The 18,762-nt window shown below is 36.4% G+C and overlaps 1 protein-coding gene across 7 annotated transcripts in view; it reads left to right on the top strand.

Moving 5' to 3' along the window:
• Positions 1-13,777, top strand: part of LOC126252941 (glycoprotein-N-acetylgalactosamine 3-beta-galactosyltransferase 1-like) — a 508,856-nt gene extending 495,079 nt beyond the window's left edge. For all 7 annotated transcript variants that reach the window (XM_049953946.1, XM_049953944.1, XM_049953947.1 and 4 more), the window contains exons 8-9: positions 5,881-6,038; positions 6,350-13,777. In XM_049953946.1, the coding sequence (XP_049809903.1) occupies positions 5,881-6,038; positions 6,350-6,562 (371 nt within the window). In that variant the 3' untranslated portion in view covers positions 6,563-13,777. The remainder of the gene's footprint in view (positions 1-5,880; positions 6,039-6,349) is intronic.
• The last annotated feature ends 4,985 nt before the right edge of the window (positions 13,778-18,762 follow it).

The following is an 18,762-nucleotide window of genomic DNA, read 5'->3' on the forward strand; positions in this document are numbered from 1 at the left end:
CGAAGAGAAAAAAAATAAAATAAAACAGGGTGTATACAACTCGGGACAACCGGGAGATCTGGGAAAAACCCGGGAATTTTTTCATTCGGGAGAAAACCGGGAAAAACCCGGGATTTTTTTAAAATTCTGGGAGTTTTTCATTGTTTTAGTTTTCAGTTAAATTTTTGTAATTTTGACTGGTAAGAACTGATACTCTAACAAAGGATATTACTGTAACCCGCTACTGCAGAATAATACTTCAACAATAAAACATAAACAAGAGAAAAAAACGAAAATAACTTAAATTGCAAAGGAAATGCGCCATATACAACGACACACAGTGCTCATGCAAGCGTCTGCCATCTCCAAAATGTGCCAAAGGCTTTAGGTAGATTATACAATGCTTCATAACAACAAATTGCCTCCAATGAGCGTGAAGTCACAACTGTTTATATTAGATTCTTTTTAGCAGTTACGAGAGGGCTCATGCGCATGTGCAGTTGAGTCGCGTTTGAGTAGTAGATTCTCCTGCTTCTGGCTACAGGAATGTGGCTGTTGGCTGTGCAAGCAGTCACAGCAAGCAGCTAGATGCTACCGGGAAAAGGGGCGCCAAATTCATTTTCTTGAGGCAAAAACTTGTTTTACAAAGCGCCTAGAATCCAGCGCACGTTTGTCTATCGATTATTCACATGATTTTGAAACACTTCCCTATTGGTTTTTGAAAATTTTTGAACCAATTTTAAGTTTATTTCTGAATGAATCATAAGATGAATTTGAATGGATGCATAGTGTACGTGATGTCTCTGTCAGGAGAATCCTTGTCGCATCTAGAAATAAACTTTCTGCAGACAAAAGGGTACGGGGATGAATGCCAATCGCTGTCTGATCATATGGTTTAGTTGGGTTTGTGAATGATCAGCGTTGTTATAATTACTAGCAAAATCCATAGATTCAGACTACCAGAATGGAAATAAATGACTGACAGGAATAACAGGTGAGCAAGATTACGTATTATCTTCTCGGTGTATCCAAGTAAATCAAATTTTGACAGAAAATTTTTGACCAGATTGCTACACTAGTAAGGACCAGCATTACAGTCCCCGGCTAGCAGCCGCTTAAGTTCTATTCTGGAAGTAACGCGGAAAACGTCTTGTACGAACATGTAATAATGCCTAACCGGAAAATAGTCGCGGAATAACTAAACCTGTGATTCTGGCAGGGTTAATGAAGTTAATCGGCGAACAAATTTTGACAATGGCAAGAATAGCTACAGAATTGGTGATGGCAAGATTGTTCTTTAGAAAAAAGAAGGAGAAGAAATGAGGACATCACACAAATTATGGAAGAATAAGACGATTTCAATTTTATATAAAAATTTTGTAATACTACTTTTTGATCTCATGCTTGAGAAACTGGTGTGCATGAATGAAATGTGAAAATATTTCCTAACATAAAGCAATTTGCTTGTAGTAGGCCTAATAGGCATTTGATATTGGTACTTCGTGAATTACATTCTGTCGTGTTATAAAAATGGCCATTTGTGCCAAAACAGTCTCCTTTATTTAGTGTGTTACAAAATTGCTGCCATATTAGAAAGGCCTATTTTGTTTTATCTAGCAGACAGTGACAAAATAGACGTAATCAGATCAAGAAACCACACCAGACTTGGGTATTATTTGTGTTAACAGTTTTTCAGTGTTAGAAAACGACATTTCGATTTTTCACATATCAACGCGTTTGACGAACTTTGATTAGGAATAGATTCTTTCACAGAAAGGAAAGAATGCCATGTAAAGCTGTAGCAGGATTAGAGAGAAAAAAAATGCTAGGAGCTAAAGATTGAAGAAATGTGTAATTTCTTGCTTATCTCCTATCTTTATTTGTTTTGTGTACCCTATATTTAATTTTATGTCACACAAAACACAAGTTGTTAGCTAATAAGCAATACAGAGTTCAAATTTTCTGAGGAGTTCTTGTTCTTCCGATTACAAATAATCCCATCTGCTGTTAAGTTCTAAATTTTTAAGAGGGGCAGGCTGTCAAACCGCCGACTGGGAGCAGGAGAGGCACCACAGGAAATTTCAATTTCCACTGTCCTGAATATAGTTTGATGGCATCTATTACAAAATATACATTTTTCAATTCCACAAGCGAAATACAGTGACGTGCGGTAGAAGAATGCTTTATGAAGAGGTGTGGCACTACACTTTGGCATGCTTAAGACCAAATAATATGTCTTACATTTCCTCGAACACATATGTTTCAGACTTTTCAGAAAGATGTGCGCTACAAGGTGAACATATTTTTGAAAATTCAAAACTCTTTTTTTTTTTTTTAAGTATTGACCCGGTTTGCAAATATCGTAGATCCGGGGGGCTGATCTGCAGAGCAGTTATAGTGGGTAGTCTCCACGTGACCTGTGTTAACATTTAGTGATTTTGGTTTCCCCTTCGTTTACTCTCACGTCAAATGAAACAAAACGGAAATCTGTGGCCGGGAGCTATCAAGTGAATTAAAATACATTCACATAATTACGGAAGGCTAAAATAAGTCATTAGTTTCAGATTTTATTTTATTTCTACCTTTCTGACAGTCAAGCATTAATGGCCTTCAGAACAATGAAGTTATTTTTGTTTTTTTGCTAAAGAAATTTGACTTTTATTAACCTTTTCCGCAGAGCCAGTGAATGTATTTAAAACAATATGTTTAATTACACAGTATTGGCTAGTTTCAACTGTTCGCTGCATTTCGAGTGCACGTTTTCATTTTCTGGCACGTATGGCATTATGTCATAATAAAGAACCAAACATATTATAATACAGTACTAGTGCTCCAAGAAAATTTACATCCCGAAAACCACACTGAAAAGCTTAATATCAGGTCAAGGTCTACTTCATTGGGAATCTGGACATACGAATATGCACTATGCACTTTAAATGTGCACGTTTTAATATGGTTCACGAAATTCCGATGCTCTTGGAGTATCGTCTGATGTCTTGTTTCTTTTATGACATAATGTTTTATACGTACGTACATACTATCTTCCTTCGTCATGAAAACTGCGCATGTCGCCTGTTATCTGTTCTCTCTGGCAACTGCTGAAACGAACCTATTTCTAACAGGTCGCGGGAAAATATTGCGAATAGTGGTCTGAAAAGCATTACTTTCAAAGTAAATACCCTTTTACATGAGTTGAACTATGTGCAAGAATGTACCATGTATCTCGGAGCATTTGACTCTCATTTAAAAATCAACTCTTTGATGACGAGCCATTTAGAAGAATTTCGAGCCCTGAAGATCAGACATTTATGTCATCACTAAAAATTTTACTGGCACATTTGTGTGATATATCTTGAAGTGTAACACTCGCAAAAAAGATCAACATTATATGCGAAACCTTAGCGTCTCTTGCAGCTTGAGACCAATATCATATGTGAAAGCTTTGCTTTTCTTGTAGCAACACTATGTATTTTAATTTAAACTATTAACTTTCCCTGTTTGTGTGTTCATGCTACTTAACATTGATGGTGCTGTTGGCTGACTACATCACGTGTCGTATGCTCTGAATATCCGCTGTCATCAGGTGGCGAGATCTCGTGTCATGAGCTATGACTGACTAACAAAAGCGCATCGCAATTGCGATTTCAATGAATCGGAAAGTAACATGTAGTGTGTGGTGGAATTCCAATGTATATTTTTGTAATACGAAAATACGCAGCGTATAGGTTGCTGCACATCAAAGATATTTCCAAGACGTGTCTTTTTCCCTGAGTTTCGTTTTCTAAAGTTCCGGGAAATTCTACACCCATGTATAAAACCATAACCATCCAAGGGATTGATAAGGGAAAATATAGTGTCACTTAACATGGAAAAAGCGTGTTTTCACCCAGGAGAAGTGCATTTTTAACTGGGAATTCCGGGAAAAATCCGGGATTTTTTTTTCTTGTCCACGTATACACCCTGTAAAATCAAAAATAAAAATATCAATAAAAAATACCCAGTAGTTTCTGTAAAATTATTTGAGAAACATGGCAAGATGTGCACCTGTCAGTGTTGGAAGTGGGAAAACAATGTCTCGTAGCACTCAGCATTCCCCCACCCCCCTTGCAGCTCCCATCACTACCACTCTCCTCACACTTGCACAGCCAATAGCACATCTACTGGCCATATTATTCTGCATGCGCTTAATCACAGTTGAAACACTAGTTCTACATTTGTATTAGAAACTTTTCCACCCATTCCTATCCCAGTTGTGGGCGACACATCAGTAAGCTAAGTATTTGGTGAATCTCATTATAGGCCCTATTTACTGTGCAACTAATATACGTTTCCAGTGACTAGTTGTTTGCTTCTTGTTGAGATTGGGAATGTCACTCCTTAGCTTGTTCAGACCAATATCAAAAACCCTTTTTGTATTTGGTCCATAGATGCAAAGGCATGCGCTGTACAATATCTTGTAGAGTATTCATGTAGATATAGATACAGAATGATAAGGGAAGAAACTGCGATCAGAAGTCTTGGAACTCCATGTACAGTTCCACTGAATCCGCTATAGGTTAGGAGCCAGCCAAAAGGATTTCAGGAGCAGTAGAAGTGCTCTATCTGTAACTAAAGTGCATGTAAGCAGATGTCACAATACTATGTCGCAAAAAATTAACCAGATAGTGCGTGGAATATTTGCTGCTAACATCACCTCTTAACTTCTACTCATTTAATTTGCTTGTCCATACAGGGATGTCCTGAAAATTTACTAGCTCACATGCAGTCAGTTTTGGAATTTTTAAGTCCATCCTTAGGCACCTAGTGGCTGTCAATAACTGAACTCAGAATCTCAGTGCTAATGAAGGCTCCCAAGTCTGCATGAAACACAGGACCATAACAAAGCTATCTGACAAAGTGACCAACATATGAATTCAAGAGTGCCTAATAAGATCAAACATAGCACAATGAAGTACATCACTCTAAAGATCGAGCTTATACATCTACCATCAACCATTAGTCTTTTGATATGTATAGGCTAATCTTTATTGGGTTTTTGCTAGTAAGTTAAAAAAAATAGCTGTATAGTCAAATAATTGAATGGTTGTGGAGGAGGCCATTTACCACTTAAACCCACAGCAGTCAAGTTAGCAACATCTTCTCTTTATGTGGGAGGTGAGTTTTGCAATATCTGTTAACTTGGTTAATTTGTGGCACTGCATCTAGTATTATAGTGATTCATTAAGACAGTGTAACATCTGACAAGGCCGGGTGCTGATGACCGCTGAGTTGAGCACCCCACAAACCAAACATCATCATCATCATCTCACAAGGCATGTAAAAATGTTTCACACAATGAAGAAAAATTTTGTTGAAAAATTTCAATTCTGTCATTTACATGTAATTTACTGTATTTTCTATTTTAGTTTTGATAGTAGGTACATGCTTTTCATTAATGTACAATAAATTTAATTTTGTAAGGTAAGGTTCTATACAATGCTCATTGTCAAAATGAGGCAAGAATCTTTTAAATTGGGTGACAGTGAAGAGAAAAAAGAGGGATCAAATTGTCAGCGGTTAGGAAAAATAGTATATTCAAAAGTGACATGCCCTGGCTTTGCACAGTAACACTATCTACAGCTGGATGACATGTCAGTCAAACTGTCTATTAATGAAAGCTGTATAAAAATCCCTACAGTAGTTCTCAAGACTGGCCTTTATTTACTGACAGAAAAATGGAAAGGGGCACTTCAGTTTAGTCATATGTATAGATACAAAGTAGTTAATGTTGGCTTTGAAGTGGCCATTGTTTAATACAGATAGCAGCCAGAGTAATTGTTTGACTATGCATTATGCTGACTTTCTTTTCTGTTGTTACTGTGTCATGTTTAATGTGTGTATTTAGAGTTATTTAATTTACAGGTAAATGTCTAGAAGCTGTGGGGGTTAAGGCTGCTGATTCACGAGATTCTCTTGGTCGAGGCAGGTTCTTTCCATTTGTTCCAGAACATCATCTTATTCCTGGACACACTGACAAGAACTTCTGGTACTGGAACTATATTTATTATGAATCAAAAGAGGTAAATTTCAATTATATTATTTCATGTCTTAAAGATTAGAAACACATGATATGCATATAATTACTAAAACTATTGATGTTGGCTACTTTCCTCCTCCTCCTCCTCCTCCCCACTCCCCTCTCCATAATTTAGTAAAATGCTAAGAACAATGAGAAAATTGCTTATGTACAGTGTTTTACAAAAATTTGATAAAAGGAATACATTGAATGTTCATAAATAAAGTATATTGTCACCATGACAATAATACACTTTACATATGCATTACATTGTTATTTTAATTTTTGCTGGTGCTTTCATGTCTTGTTTTACAGGGCCTGGAGTGCTGTTCTGACAGTGCAGTCTCCTTTCACTACGTTTCACCTAATCACATGTATGTGCTTGAATACCTTATTTATCATCTACGCCCATATGGAATTACTCATTATGTGGAAGAGCAGGTTTCTTCAGATGAGCCCATAACAGAAAAAGCATCTGACAGTGGAACGTTAAAACCTACAAAACGTGAAATCAAAAATACTCATTGAGGAAGTGGAGATTCATCAAAGGTGATACAAGATGTTAGTTTGGAGTTCAAAACATATACTTACAGTTACCTGTAAATGGTTGAAAAGCGTATGCGGAAGGCCTTGTGAAACCAAGGTTCTTTTATTTCCTATGAATACCTCTGATACCTGTTAAAGTGATTTCTTAAGAGTAAGAAATAACAGAACATTTGTTACTGTGTTTTCAATTTTAAGCAGAAAGAAAAATTTCAGATGTGACTGAAATGAATCACGTTTTAGTGTTCTGAGATTCTGTATGTTCCAGGGTTCAGTATTCTTAAGCCATAGATCTGCCATTAATATGAATGTGTTTAGGTGGTGATTCAGGAACTGATTGTAGTTCAGTGTCATGTTTCAATTTTTAATTTTGGCTGTCTTAATCAGCTTTTGAAGTCTGACTATGATACTGAGTTTTTTGCCAGTAAAGAAACTATTGTGAAAATTTTGAGTAGTTAAAAAGAGACAGTGTTGACTCCTTGAGAGCTAATGACTAGTCATGTTAGATTTTTGCCATGGGTGAATTCATGCACTCTTCTGTCTGTGATAATAAGAAAATGATTCATAACACAGTATTGTTGTGACAATTTTGTACAAACTAGGTTGCTCATTAATGATTATTCCTGGGATGAAAGACTCCAGTCGCTCTGGTGTTTGAGGAGCAACAGTAATGTATACTGGTGAAATTCTTGTGATCAATAGATTTTTGATTTTGTGGAGAAAGATTTGTACATGTATGTGAGTTTAATTTGTTTGGTAATTGATGTATGTCCTCTTAGCAGAAATTGAAGAATGAGGAAAATTTGTGGATTACTACAGATGTCTGTGATTGTGCCATATCAGGACTTCTGTATAGGTTTAATAGCTTACATATCTTAAATACAACTTTGAAGTTTGTAGTTTCTTTTATCCTGTGTGCATTTACTTGTCCTTGAAACAAGCTGAATTAAAAACTAAATAAATAAAAGCAGGGCCCTTGGCCAGCTGTTCTCATTGTGAGCATTGTTTAATAGCCACCAGTGTCTAGTTTAATGCTGGCTAATGCATAACTTACTGTATACTGTAAATAGAGTCCACAGTAGTGTAGTGGCTGTATTTTCAATGAAAACATTTAGTCTTGTGATTAAATTTATATACTCTTCCAATTCTTTTGATACCACGCAGCACCTAGTAACAATGTCAGCATCTTAGGTCAGTTTGCTTTTAAATTTTTTGGATATAAGGCAACTGTGGAAGAAAAGACTGATATATGATATTAATGAGTGAAATCACATTGTATTTCTTGTATTTTTACAGAATCTCTCTCTCTCTTTCTTTCTTTCTTTAAATTCTTTTTTGCTCTGCTTTGCTATGTGTGAGCTTATCTACTGTAAATCTTTTTCTATATTTGAGCATCATCTCCTATACTTTTCGTTTGAATTTCACTTGTTATGCTTAGACAGTGAAGATTCATTGTTTTTAATTCTGAATTCAGTCTGTAGAAAATGTTAATGTAAACAGTTATTTGTTATAACTAGAGAGTTTATAAGATAAGAGTCTGCAGCAGCATTTAATTTCTGTGTATTGTGCAGTGGTCCTACATGTAGTATTCACAACATATTTTCATACTCTAAGAAGAATATTTATTCTGCAATTGTTCTCTTCTGTTTATATATTTGTAGTATAAAAGACTATACAAAAGACTAGGAGGGAAACTAAACTCATTTTTCATTCTGTGTGTTATGTGATGTATGTCATCTTACCACATTGTACTGACCTCCAGCCTACAATGAATTTAATTAAAACTATTGAGCACAAATGTGATAATCATAACACACCTGCAAACACATTGATATTCGTTACATTGAATTAAAAAAATGATATCTAGTATATTTTTTCAGCTGATACACATCAACAATATTCTGCACTTGTAGATATGGAACTATGGAAGTTTGCTCTATTTTTGCTCTGTTCTTTAGTTTTTATGTCCTGTCTTTTGTGTTACATTGGAGAGTAGTCAGAAGTAAGGATAATAATTTGATATTTCAATATGTTTCATATGAATTGCTCTTTGATGTTTGACAACCAACCAACACAATAAAAAAGTTTAAGGTTACATTATTTTCCTCCATTGCTCAATAAAGTATGCACTCACTGAAAATTATATAACAGAACATTGAAATTGTAAATATCTGAATGTTACATTTAATAACTACTCATGTCATTAAATACAAGACACATCAGTTCCACAGTCACCTAATGGATTTTTTTGGTATGAATTTTTCAACTAATATTTTATTTCATGACTTGTTAGCCCCTCTTTCTTCAGTCACATGTCTCCTATTTGTCACAAATTTTAGAGTGTTAATATCAGGAATTTTTGGCCTTAGAAGTTTGTTTTTTAAATAATACACTCTTCAATATAAACTTGGCAGTAGTAGTCTAGTGGAAAAATAAACAGTTATACCGTTGTGTAGAATCATAAAAAGATGGTATATTGAGCATTGGCTATGAAGAGTGCAAAAAGTATCGACCATCACATCACCATGTATGCAGTTCCAATTTTTCAGTGATGTATTTGTAGAAATATACATTTTTATGAAGTGATTGTCTTCTTTGATTAATTTAGATACACCCAAATGAAAATTTATCCATAGTGGCAAGAGTTTTTTGATTGTATTGGAAAACAGCACACTGGTGGCAGTAGGCTGTTCATCACTTGAGATTCACCATTTATTTGATTCATCACTAGGTTTTTTAAGGCTTTCCAAGATTCATATATGTTTGACATTGTGTCAACTGTTGGGAACTATCTGAATTGTTATATTATTCTTAAAAATCAGATTTGCTTGGATCAGTAATTAAATCTTTTTATTTTTACAAGAAATCTTGGTGAACCTGTTTTTTAAGAATAATATTTTGAGGTTTATTATTTTATAGATTTCTCTGGAGTTTGTTCAGAACAAATGATCTCTCTGTGGAGATTTCATTGTAGTTCACATACAGGCACACTTAAATTACTATAGATTGCATTATTAGTATTTTGAAGAAGAAGCAAATCAGTTTGTGAACCAGAAAAGACATTTTTATCTTATGTTGGACATTTTATCATCTTCATACTTTTGGCCTTTAATTATTGGGAGACATTCTAATTGCCTGCGTCTCGTGGTTGTGCCGTAGCATTCTCACTTCCCACGCCCGGGTTCCCGGGTTCGATTCCTGGCGGGGTCAGGGATTTTCTCTGCCTCGTGATGGCTGGATGTTGTGTGCTGTCCTTAGCTTAGTTAGGTTTAAGTAGTTCTAAGTTCTAGGGGACTGATGACCATAGATGTTAAGTCCCATAGTGCTCAGAGCCATTTGAACCATTTTTGACATTCTAACTAGTATGAGAAGCTATTTTCCTGCATCCACTTGTCTTCATTTTCAGCTGTGTATGACTGACTGTGAAATCTGAAATAACTAGTGAAACTTTCTTGTGACAGATATATGTGCCACAGTGTACTACTTGAAATGTAGATAGTATGATAGTTTTCTTGAGACCTGAATGTTGGTGAATGTAAATATATTATGAAGTGTAAGTGCTATCAACTCACAGACTACATGCATATCATGTGCATGGTGTTGGAGAAAATGCTGACCAAGATTATAAGATGACAAAAAGCCCAAGAACGACAGACAAATCTGGGAGATTTAAGAAAAAAAAAAATGCTGCAATCCTAGTGACTTCATGGGGTACATTCCACAGTTTTTTTTTTTTTAATCTTGCTTAAGCTATCTATTCCAGCAAATGTATTTGTTTTCCTGTATGTTGTTCTATCATTTGTATTAATTGGTTTCTAGAAAAAAGTCAGTGCACTCTACTTTATTATCCCACATTTCCTTTGCAAACTAAAACACTGTGTTAACTGCTTGTCTTGATAGAACATTGTAAGATGATGATTTTTTTTAACTATGGATATTTGAAGATATACTGTTATTTGCCTTTCTACTATTGGTCCTCAAATTTCCTGTAGATGTTTTGAAAGAAATTGTGATTTCAGTTTAAGAAATCTGAATTCATAAAGGCCTTTGTAAGGAGGATGCTTTTACAACAAACTGAGCAAAATGAACAGAGTGATATGTTTTTTCCAATTTGATATACCAAGACATTTTTATTCTTACTGTCAAGGGCACCGATACCGAGGGGGCTTGAATCCTCCCCTCCCCCCTCCCACCCCAGCTTTCAAGGAAAATAAAAAATATGGTGTAATCAGGTTTTTCATTTAAAAAAATTATTTAAAAGTCAGTATTATGCAGGTTTTTAACAAGGCTAGAATTGGAACTTTATAATGGCTACTTATAAGTCACCTTTCATCATCCAAAATATTAAAAATACTTCTTGAACTATCGTATGGGCATTCTTGCTCACTATTATCATTCCTAATGCTGTCATCTTTACTTGAGTTATGCAGGTAATCATATCAGTGTTTAACTATTTTTCTACCCATGAGTAAACCTAATTGGTGTTAAACGTACCTTTATTCCTTACATGTAGAACAGTTTATATGATTTGATTCCTTATATAACTTTTGGGGCAGACTACTAGTTTGTGTGGGGTCTTGCCCACTCGTCTCATATAGGGTGCCTAAAGGATGCTGCATTCTCGGAATGCTGTACAACAGTTCAAGCAAATGACATTAGTAGTTTTGTTTCAATAAAGCAAATTGACAGTACTTAACGTGTATTTACAATAGTGTTGCAAGTGATGGGCGACATGCAACATAAATCAGAGTCCTTGGCTATATACAGAGATCATGCAAGTTTGACACACTGTTTGTGGATCACTAAAAACTGCTATCGTAGCACTCTCAGCTAGGCCATGCTAATATCTGTGAATACTGTCCACTAATTTCCAGCTGAGGCTGGCAGGAGCGGTGCTTATATTCACTTCGGCTAGATGCCACTCTTAACATGGCGATGTTGTCTCACTGCCTTCTCTGGTCTTGCATTCTTCTTCTTCTTCGTTCTGGCAGTTTTGGTTGTGCCAGAAAAGTTTGCATTTGTCATGCCATGGCAGAAAGTTTCTGTATCGTACAACTTGTATTTACTTTCAAGCCTACTCTTGCTTTTATTGTGCAATAGTCATCATGTTAGCAATTTATTGAAAAATGTCCATCATAAGAAACTGATGTATTTGTTATACTGGTCATTCCATTCCTGTTTACCAAACAGTATGCTCGGTACTATAAAATTTGAAGTTATTTTAATTTCCAAAATGGATCTTTCCATTTTTCAGTTTATTTCTAATCTTAATTTAGTTATTTTTCCCCGTTTATTCAGAACTGTATTTAGTTAACTCTTTCATTTTACAACAGAGAATTCCGATAAGAATAAATTACTTAGACAAGTAGATGCACACAAGATTCTACTGATTACAAACGGTATTTTATAGAAGATAGTGTATAGTTAACCTGCCGCCTGGGAAACTGTTGAGGTGCAGATTGTGTGTAGATAAGTCTGTAAAATAGATCACAAGATGAATGTTTTCTGTGAATGAATTTCAGTTTGATCAGGAATTTTGTACAGTTAATTAATGGAAGACATTGAAAGTGTGAGCACTATGTTATTGTTATTACTATGTAAATTGACCAAACATGGCATTAGATGAGAATCTGCAGAGTTAATTTTTCACCTTTATGTACAGAAGTTTTGATACAATCCAGTTATAAGTTTATCACTGAATGTTTTTGAAAAAATCAGATATTTCCATTATCTTCATCGTCATTGTAGTGCTCTGCAATATTTAATCATAGTTTCATGTAGGTGCTATACCCAGTTTTTATACTTTAGGCTTGTTGTTATCCAAAGACTCCTGATGTGCCAATAGCTTTCTGTGGTTATTTTGTAAATATCACTGTTATTGTAACACTAATTTGCATGCTGCATTTTAAAATAGGCTGTATGAAATTATTTTATTGTTGTGAATGTTGAGATTTTTTATCAGTTTTTATTGTTTTTATTGAAATGTTTTTAAAGTGGGTGAAATCTAGGCAGTTGGGAGATTATGTTCATACTTTCAGCTACCCTCTTTTTGTTAGATTGTGTGTTATAATTCTTTTCAGTTAAATACAAGTGGTAACCAGTTTGCATTCCAAATTATTTAATGATACATATTTCTGTTATACCTGTTGGTTGTTGTATCCTACAACTCAGTTGTTTATTGATGTTCACTGTGAGAAACACTCATTTCATTTTGGATGGAACAATGAGAGAAAAGATGGACGAGTGGGTAGTTTGTAACAAGTATGTCAAATTTGTATCATCTGTTACCAAAGACCATGTGAGCAAAATGAATAAAACAGAATGCAATGATATTGATGATCTATTTGGCCAAAGAATGTGTCACTGAGATGTATAAATGTAAAGTATTTTTTAACAAACAGTGGAAAGTGCAGATTGGAATAACAACAACATGGAAGGATAGATTGCTATTCACTGTAGAGAGGAGATTTTGAGTTGCAGGCAGGCACAGTGAAAAAGACTGCTAATATTTAAATCTTTTGGACAGAATTGTTCTGCTGCAGTAGAAAACACACAGATAGTCAGGCTTTAGCACCTTGAGACAGTGGCCATGCATGTGTAAATTGAGATTGTGTCAATGTATGTGTGTTTTTCACTGCAGAAGAAAGTCTTTGTCTGAGAGCTTTAATATTTTAGCAGTCTTTTTACTGTGTCTGTCTGCAACTCAATGCCTCCTCTATATGGTGAGACTCAATGCCACCTCTATAAGATGAGTAGCAATCTATCCTTTCTGCATTGTCATTGTATTTTTTAATTATAAAGAGAAATGATGTGTACATAAAAATCAGATGCTGGCATTTGAGATGGAAGTGTAACTTGTCTCTGGATAGACGTTCGTAGCTTCTTAGTATATACATACAATTTCCATGTACTGAGATTATAGCAGTGTTTTTAATGTTAATTTGTAAAAGAATTCCGAATTTCTTGTTGTTGTACATACTATTCAAATTTGTACAATTATCAAAATGCCGATACAAATGCAAGCAACAAACACAACAACACATCTATGTATTTAACAAAACACAAATAACTTTACTTTATAAATAGCAATTTTCAGAGCTTGAGAATAACATTATCATTATTTCTTGTTAGGGAAACAGATTTCTTTCTGATGCCACTTGTATTATGGTTTAATCCACACATGGTGTGCGTCAAATAAAAAAATTGACATTTTCAAACAATGTTATTGTCTTTATAAAATTTAAAAGTATGCATTAATAATGTGCTGTTTTTTGCTCATTTGTATTTTGTTTCCATCTTCAGAATCTCACTATTTCACAGAGCACAAAATTTAATTTGTCTGGAAATGAAGTGAGGAAAAAATGAAATAAGTAAATTTCAAAAAAGAAAAATGGCTAATAGTATGAAAATAGCTACGGGAAGTCCTTGGTGAAACATTAACAGTAGAAGCAGTAAACTGAACAGTTCTCTATACAGTTAAAGGGTTAAGTAGTCAGTAGCCACATAAAGAAGAATTAAAGTATTCCTAAGTTTTTGACAATTTCCTCCTTCTGACCAAACTAAAATTAAAAAAAAATAGTTCTAATCATATAAAAGTGAATCAATAGCCATAATTTTTTAGTGGAGATCATCTCAAAGGCAGTTACTACCATATGACATGAGTGCCTAGCTTCTTTCTGTATTACAGTTCTTGTCACTTAGATACTCTAGTACTTTTACTCATATTGAAGTTCTAATGGTGTTTTGGCAACTATCCATTATTGTGAGTTGCAGGAGCAATGTTAGGTTGGTCAGGATGGCATAGCCACTCTCCCATTCTCCCATCCAGGCACTGTGGGTTAGATGGCCTGTCTCACGTCCGTCGGCCGTCGTAATTTAATATATTATTATTATTATTATTATTATTATTATTATTATTATTTTTTTTATTATTGTTGCCGACTTACGTGGTGGGCCTTAATAAAAATGATATTTCATTTAATTTTGGTTTACGGTTAAATGCTTTCCTGAAGTTCTCCTTTTTAACAATATTAATCTCAAATTATTTGTTACGTTAATGAATGTTAGACTCGCTGAATCTTAAAACATGAGCATATAAGCTGAACAATGTAATAAACTTTTCATATTAATTTCCTCGGCTAGTCAGCTCACTTTAAAGCAAAAGATCTTTAGTTATTAATTACAATTGCGGCCCACACACGCGCGAGAGTATTTTTTCTTACCTCCGTTAATTATTGTCACGTAGTCGGAGACCTGGCTCTGGCTGTCGGCTATGGTACTGAAAATAAGAATCTTAAAGCTAGGTATTTTCTGCAACGTCGGGCGGCTGTAGAGAAAAATTAATATTATGTTAATAGCGGGCGAGTTTTCCGCTTCCGCTAATTTTTCATAAGTTAATATCGCCACACAATGGCATCATTGGCTGCATCGGCCGCTGCGATTGTCGAACTGTAAATTACTTGAATGCAAGTTAATTCGAGGAAGGCGGACATGAAATCGGGATCACCTCTTACAAATTAAAAGTGCACAATAATATTAAATCAGTGTGTGTGTATATATATATCTGTTGGCATAGAGGATGCAACAGCATGTTCCATGTTAAAGTTCTTATCAGTTTGACCTTTGACCCCAGCGCTCGACGCTGGCTTATGTAATCGTGGCAGCGCGCCAGCCGCGGACTTAGCACACAGCGGACGGGAGCACCTAGTACGGCTAGTGCTCCCGTCCGGGATAACGCGCGGCTGGCAGTGTGAAATATTCTAAGTCCAGCAAAAAGTTAAAGTCCCGCTGGGAGCGAGCGAGACTTCGCGCTGCTGCAGCCGCACGTGCAACAGCATTGAACGCTGCCACGAACACTGACACAAGTGTCCGTCGCCTTATTAACCATACAGCTCTCATAACAACAAATAACAACAAATATTACAATAATAACGTCAAAAAACATCAAACAAACACCAGTTATGAGAGTTGATGCTACTGCATAGTTCAACGGACCTTGTGATGCCTGTGCATAACGTGGACTTTAATCGTACTTATACGCATGTGAACAATTCATTAATTGTTGCTAAATTTGTTAATTAATTTCATTTTGGCTGCTTCTTTTTAGGTTTGCAACTTTTGCGGTGTTCAAAGGTATACAATCACGAGTTAGTCCATAAGCTTGAAGTCCCAGGGGTGCCTGTTCGCTCCCCATTTGGCGCGGCCGTAGGGAAACCTGGGGAAAACCTCGGCGGAGCGACAGACTAACTGCTTTGGTCACTTTCACTTAAATGTTTCTGGGATGTCATTGGAGTACAAGATGTGCATACATTACAAATATTTTTTGTTGCACTATGCAAAGAAATGAGGTCATTATAACAATTGATTGCGTTGTCGTTGATGATCTACGCTGCGACGTTTAGCTCGCGACGGTGTCGGTTGGTGTGTTCGGTGCTCGGCGGTCGTGGCGGCTGCGGAGAGGTCAATGCCCGCTCGACGCCAGCGTGTCTTTCGCCGTCGCGGAACGTCTCTTGATTCTTCACTCCTTCTCCAATCATTTCTCCATTGCCGTTCACCACCATGGTTCCTATACTTATGGCCACCACCTCTTCCTCTATAATCAGACGAATTATTAAAATGATTCCTTTGGTCACTACTTCCTCTCGGTTTTGATCATTAGCTTGATTGTGTTCCTGTGATCGAACAGATTCCAACTGTTCCAGTATCTCCATCAAGGCCTCCCTATAATTAGGCTCCCGGATACAGTTTCTTGCATTCTCCGGCACAATCTTCTTTTTATCGCTGATGTCATTATGTCATCACTCAGGGGTTGTTCCACAAATGTTTGGCAAACTCTCTCAACGTTCCTCTCCATGTATTAAGTGACTTGCGGTGTAGTAGGTCCTCAAATGCTGCACACTGATGATTTTTGGAGCAGTATTTCTTCAAGAATTCCCCTTCAAACTGATCATAACTAGTAGTCCCTTCCTTCTTCCTGACTCCCCAAGTGAAGGCCTCACCTTCCCTCCTATCTATTGCAAATTGAATCTTGTCTGCGTCTTTGAAATGTGCTGGGAAAACTCCTTTTAACCATTTCATAAATATCATTGGGTGCAACCCTCCTTTCGGTTTAAACTTCTGCCCTGTATTATTCTGGACGTACCGATTATCACTGCTCATCAAGGTAATGACCCTACCTTCCCCAACGGTTAAAGTGGCATTGCTAATTCGTTTATCAATTTCTTCTGTCTTGCTCTCCAATTGTTGCACTCCCTGTTGTAATTGCCTGACCTCCATTGCAACCCTCTTGTTATCCTCTTCTCGTTGCACGGCTATAGCATTTCTCAAATTGACAGCCAGTTGGTTTTGCCTATCTCCTATCCCCTTAACCGCATCATTGCATTGTTTCTGCATCTACGTCACCTCGGCGATTCGATGATTGCAATTTCTTTCCACTTCGGTGATCCTTTCTCCCAATTCGGCTTTAGTCTCTTCAATATCGTCTTCTATCTTTTTTGTTAACTTTCCTTCCATCTTCTCTACGTCTCCCTGGATTTGGTCTATGCTCTTCTGTAGCTTACTCTCTCTCTCGTTGATGTCCATCTTCATTCTTGTAACTCCTGCATTTCCTTCTTCAGATTATATTCTATCTTCATTTGCGATGTTTTGATCTCTTGTGCTAGAGTTTCCTTAAATGATTTTTCTAAGCTTTCTCTAGTTTCTTGTAAACCTTTCTCTAATGATTTGCAGAATATTTCTTCCCTTTTTCTAGTTTCTTGTAAACTTTTCTCTAATGATTTGCGGAATATTTCGTCCCTCACTTTTGTTGCCTTGGTTTCCTTTAACAAGTCTGCTAACATCGACCGTCACCCTCTGAAACTGGCTTCTCTCTCGTCGTTTGCCCCGGTGTCTCGGGGTAACTAGTTGAATGTGCTAATGGGCTTTCTAATGACAGTCCATAATCACTGATTCCTGAATCATCTCTGTCTTCCTGTCCTATCCCTTTCCTTTCAGCTACTGCCTCACAAACCTCCTGCTTATCTTCGGTAGACATGTTTGGTTTATTTTTAATGCACAGGCAAGTAATATAAAATAACCTCTAGTAACCCAAAACAGTCCTAATTACCGCGAAACTAATAAAACAGTAACTGCAGTATCTTCAGTTAATCCCAAAATTGATACAATACATATGAGTACTGAACATAACGACTCTCAAAACCTAATAATTTCAAATATCAATTTTCACATACACAGTTTATGTAAAATGTTTTAAATAAGACAAATCACACCATTCATTAAATCTATAAATGTAAAATCCCCAAAAACAATGAGAATATCTGTATAATCACCATTTAGACAGCGCAGCATGCATCAATCAGTATGCTATATTTCAGAGTGTTTCGCAAACTTTTCGGAAATTACTGTAATTGGGCACTTCTCCTAAGGTGAAACACAGTTTAAAACTGTTTATTTATCGTGAAGACAGTATACTGCAATTTAATGTTATGCTAACCAGTTGTCTTCACTCACCAACTGACGTTACCACGAGTCGCGATGTTTTGACGTTTGAAGTGGGCGTGGCGCTGTACTGCCGCCGGAGCCGCGTGAAGTCGCGCTGAAGATCTGTGGAGAGTCGTCGTAGTTCTCAGTCGGCCGCTCCGTGGCGCTGCAGGCGGGCGTAGTTTGTAATTCGGCCGCTAGATGCTGGGTTGGCGCTCGGTGTCTCGAAGTCGCGCTGATCGCTGTCAGTGTAGTGCTTCTGCGCATGACCTACTCCTTGCACAGGTAGTTGGGATGACGTGTGAAATCACCTCGTGGATTGAAGCTCTTTGGTGCAGCTGCTGCACGGGTCTGCGTGACGTCATTCAACAATTGCGTCGCCACATAAATTGTCGCCTGCATAACAGTTTATGGGTCCACATGAATTTGCTCGATTTTCATTATTCAAAAAGCAATTTCGATCATAAAATTACTACTAAACACTTCTTTAAAGCTTTCGTGACGAATTCTTGGTTCGTTTTGTTGTGGTAATGTTCACACATGTCTTTCTTTGGTGTTCACTTTCCACAGCTTTTCGCGCGGATTTACGCGTTTGCACATTATAACACAGTTTATCGACACTATTACTCTTATCTGATATGGCGGAAAAACAGTTTATTCACAATCGTAAGATGCTATTACTTCGGATTGTTCAAAATGCACTGTTT

The sequence above is a fragment of the Schistocerca nitens genome, chromosome 4 (genome assembly GCF_023898315.1).
Source record: "Schistocerca nitens isolate TAMUIC-IGC-003100 chromosome 4, iqSchNite1.1, whole genome shotgun sequence".
Taxonomy (NCBI): Eukaryota; Metazoa; Arthropoda; class Insecta; order Orthoptera; family Acrididae; genus Schistocerca; species Schistocerca nitens.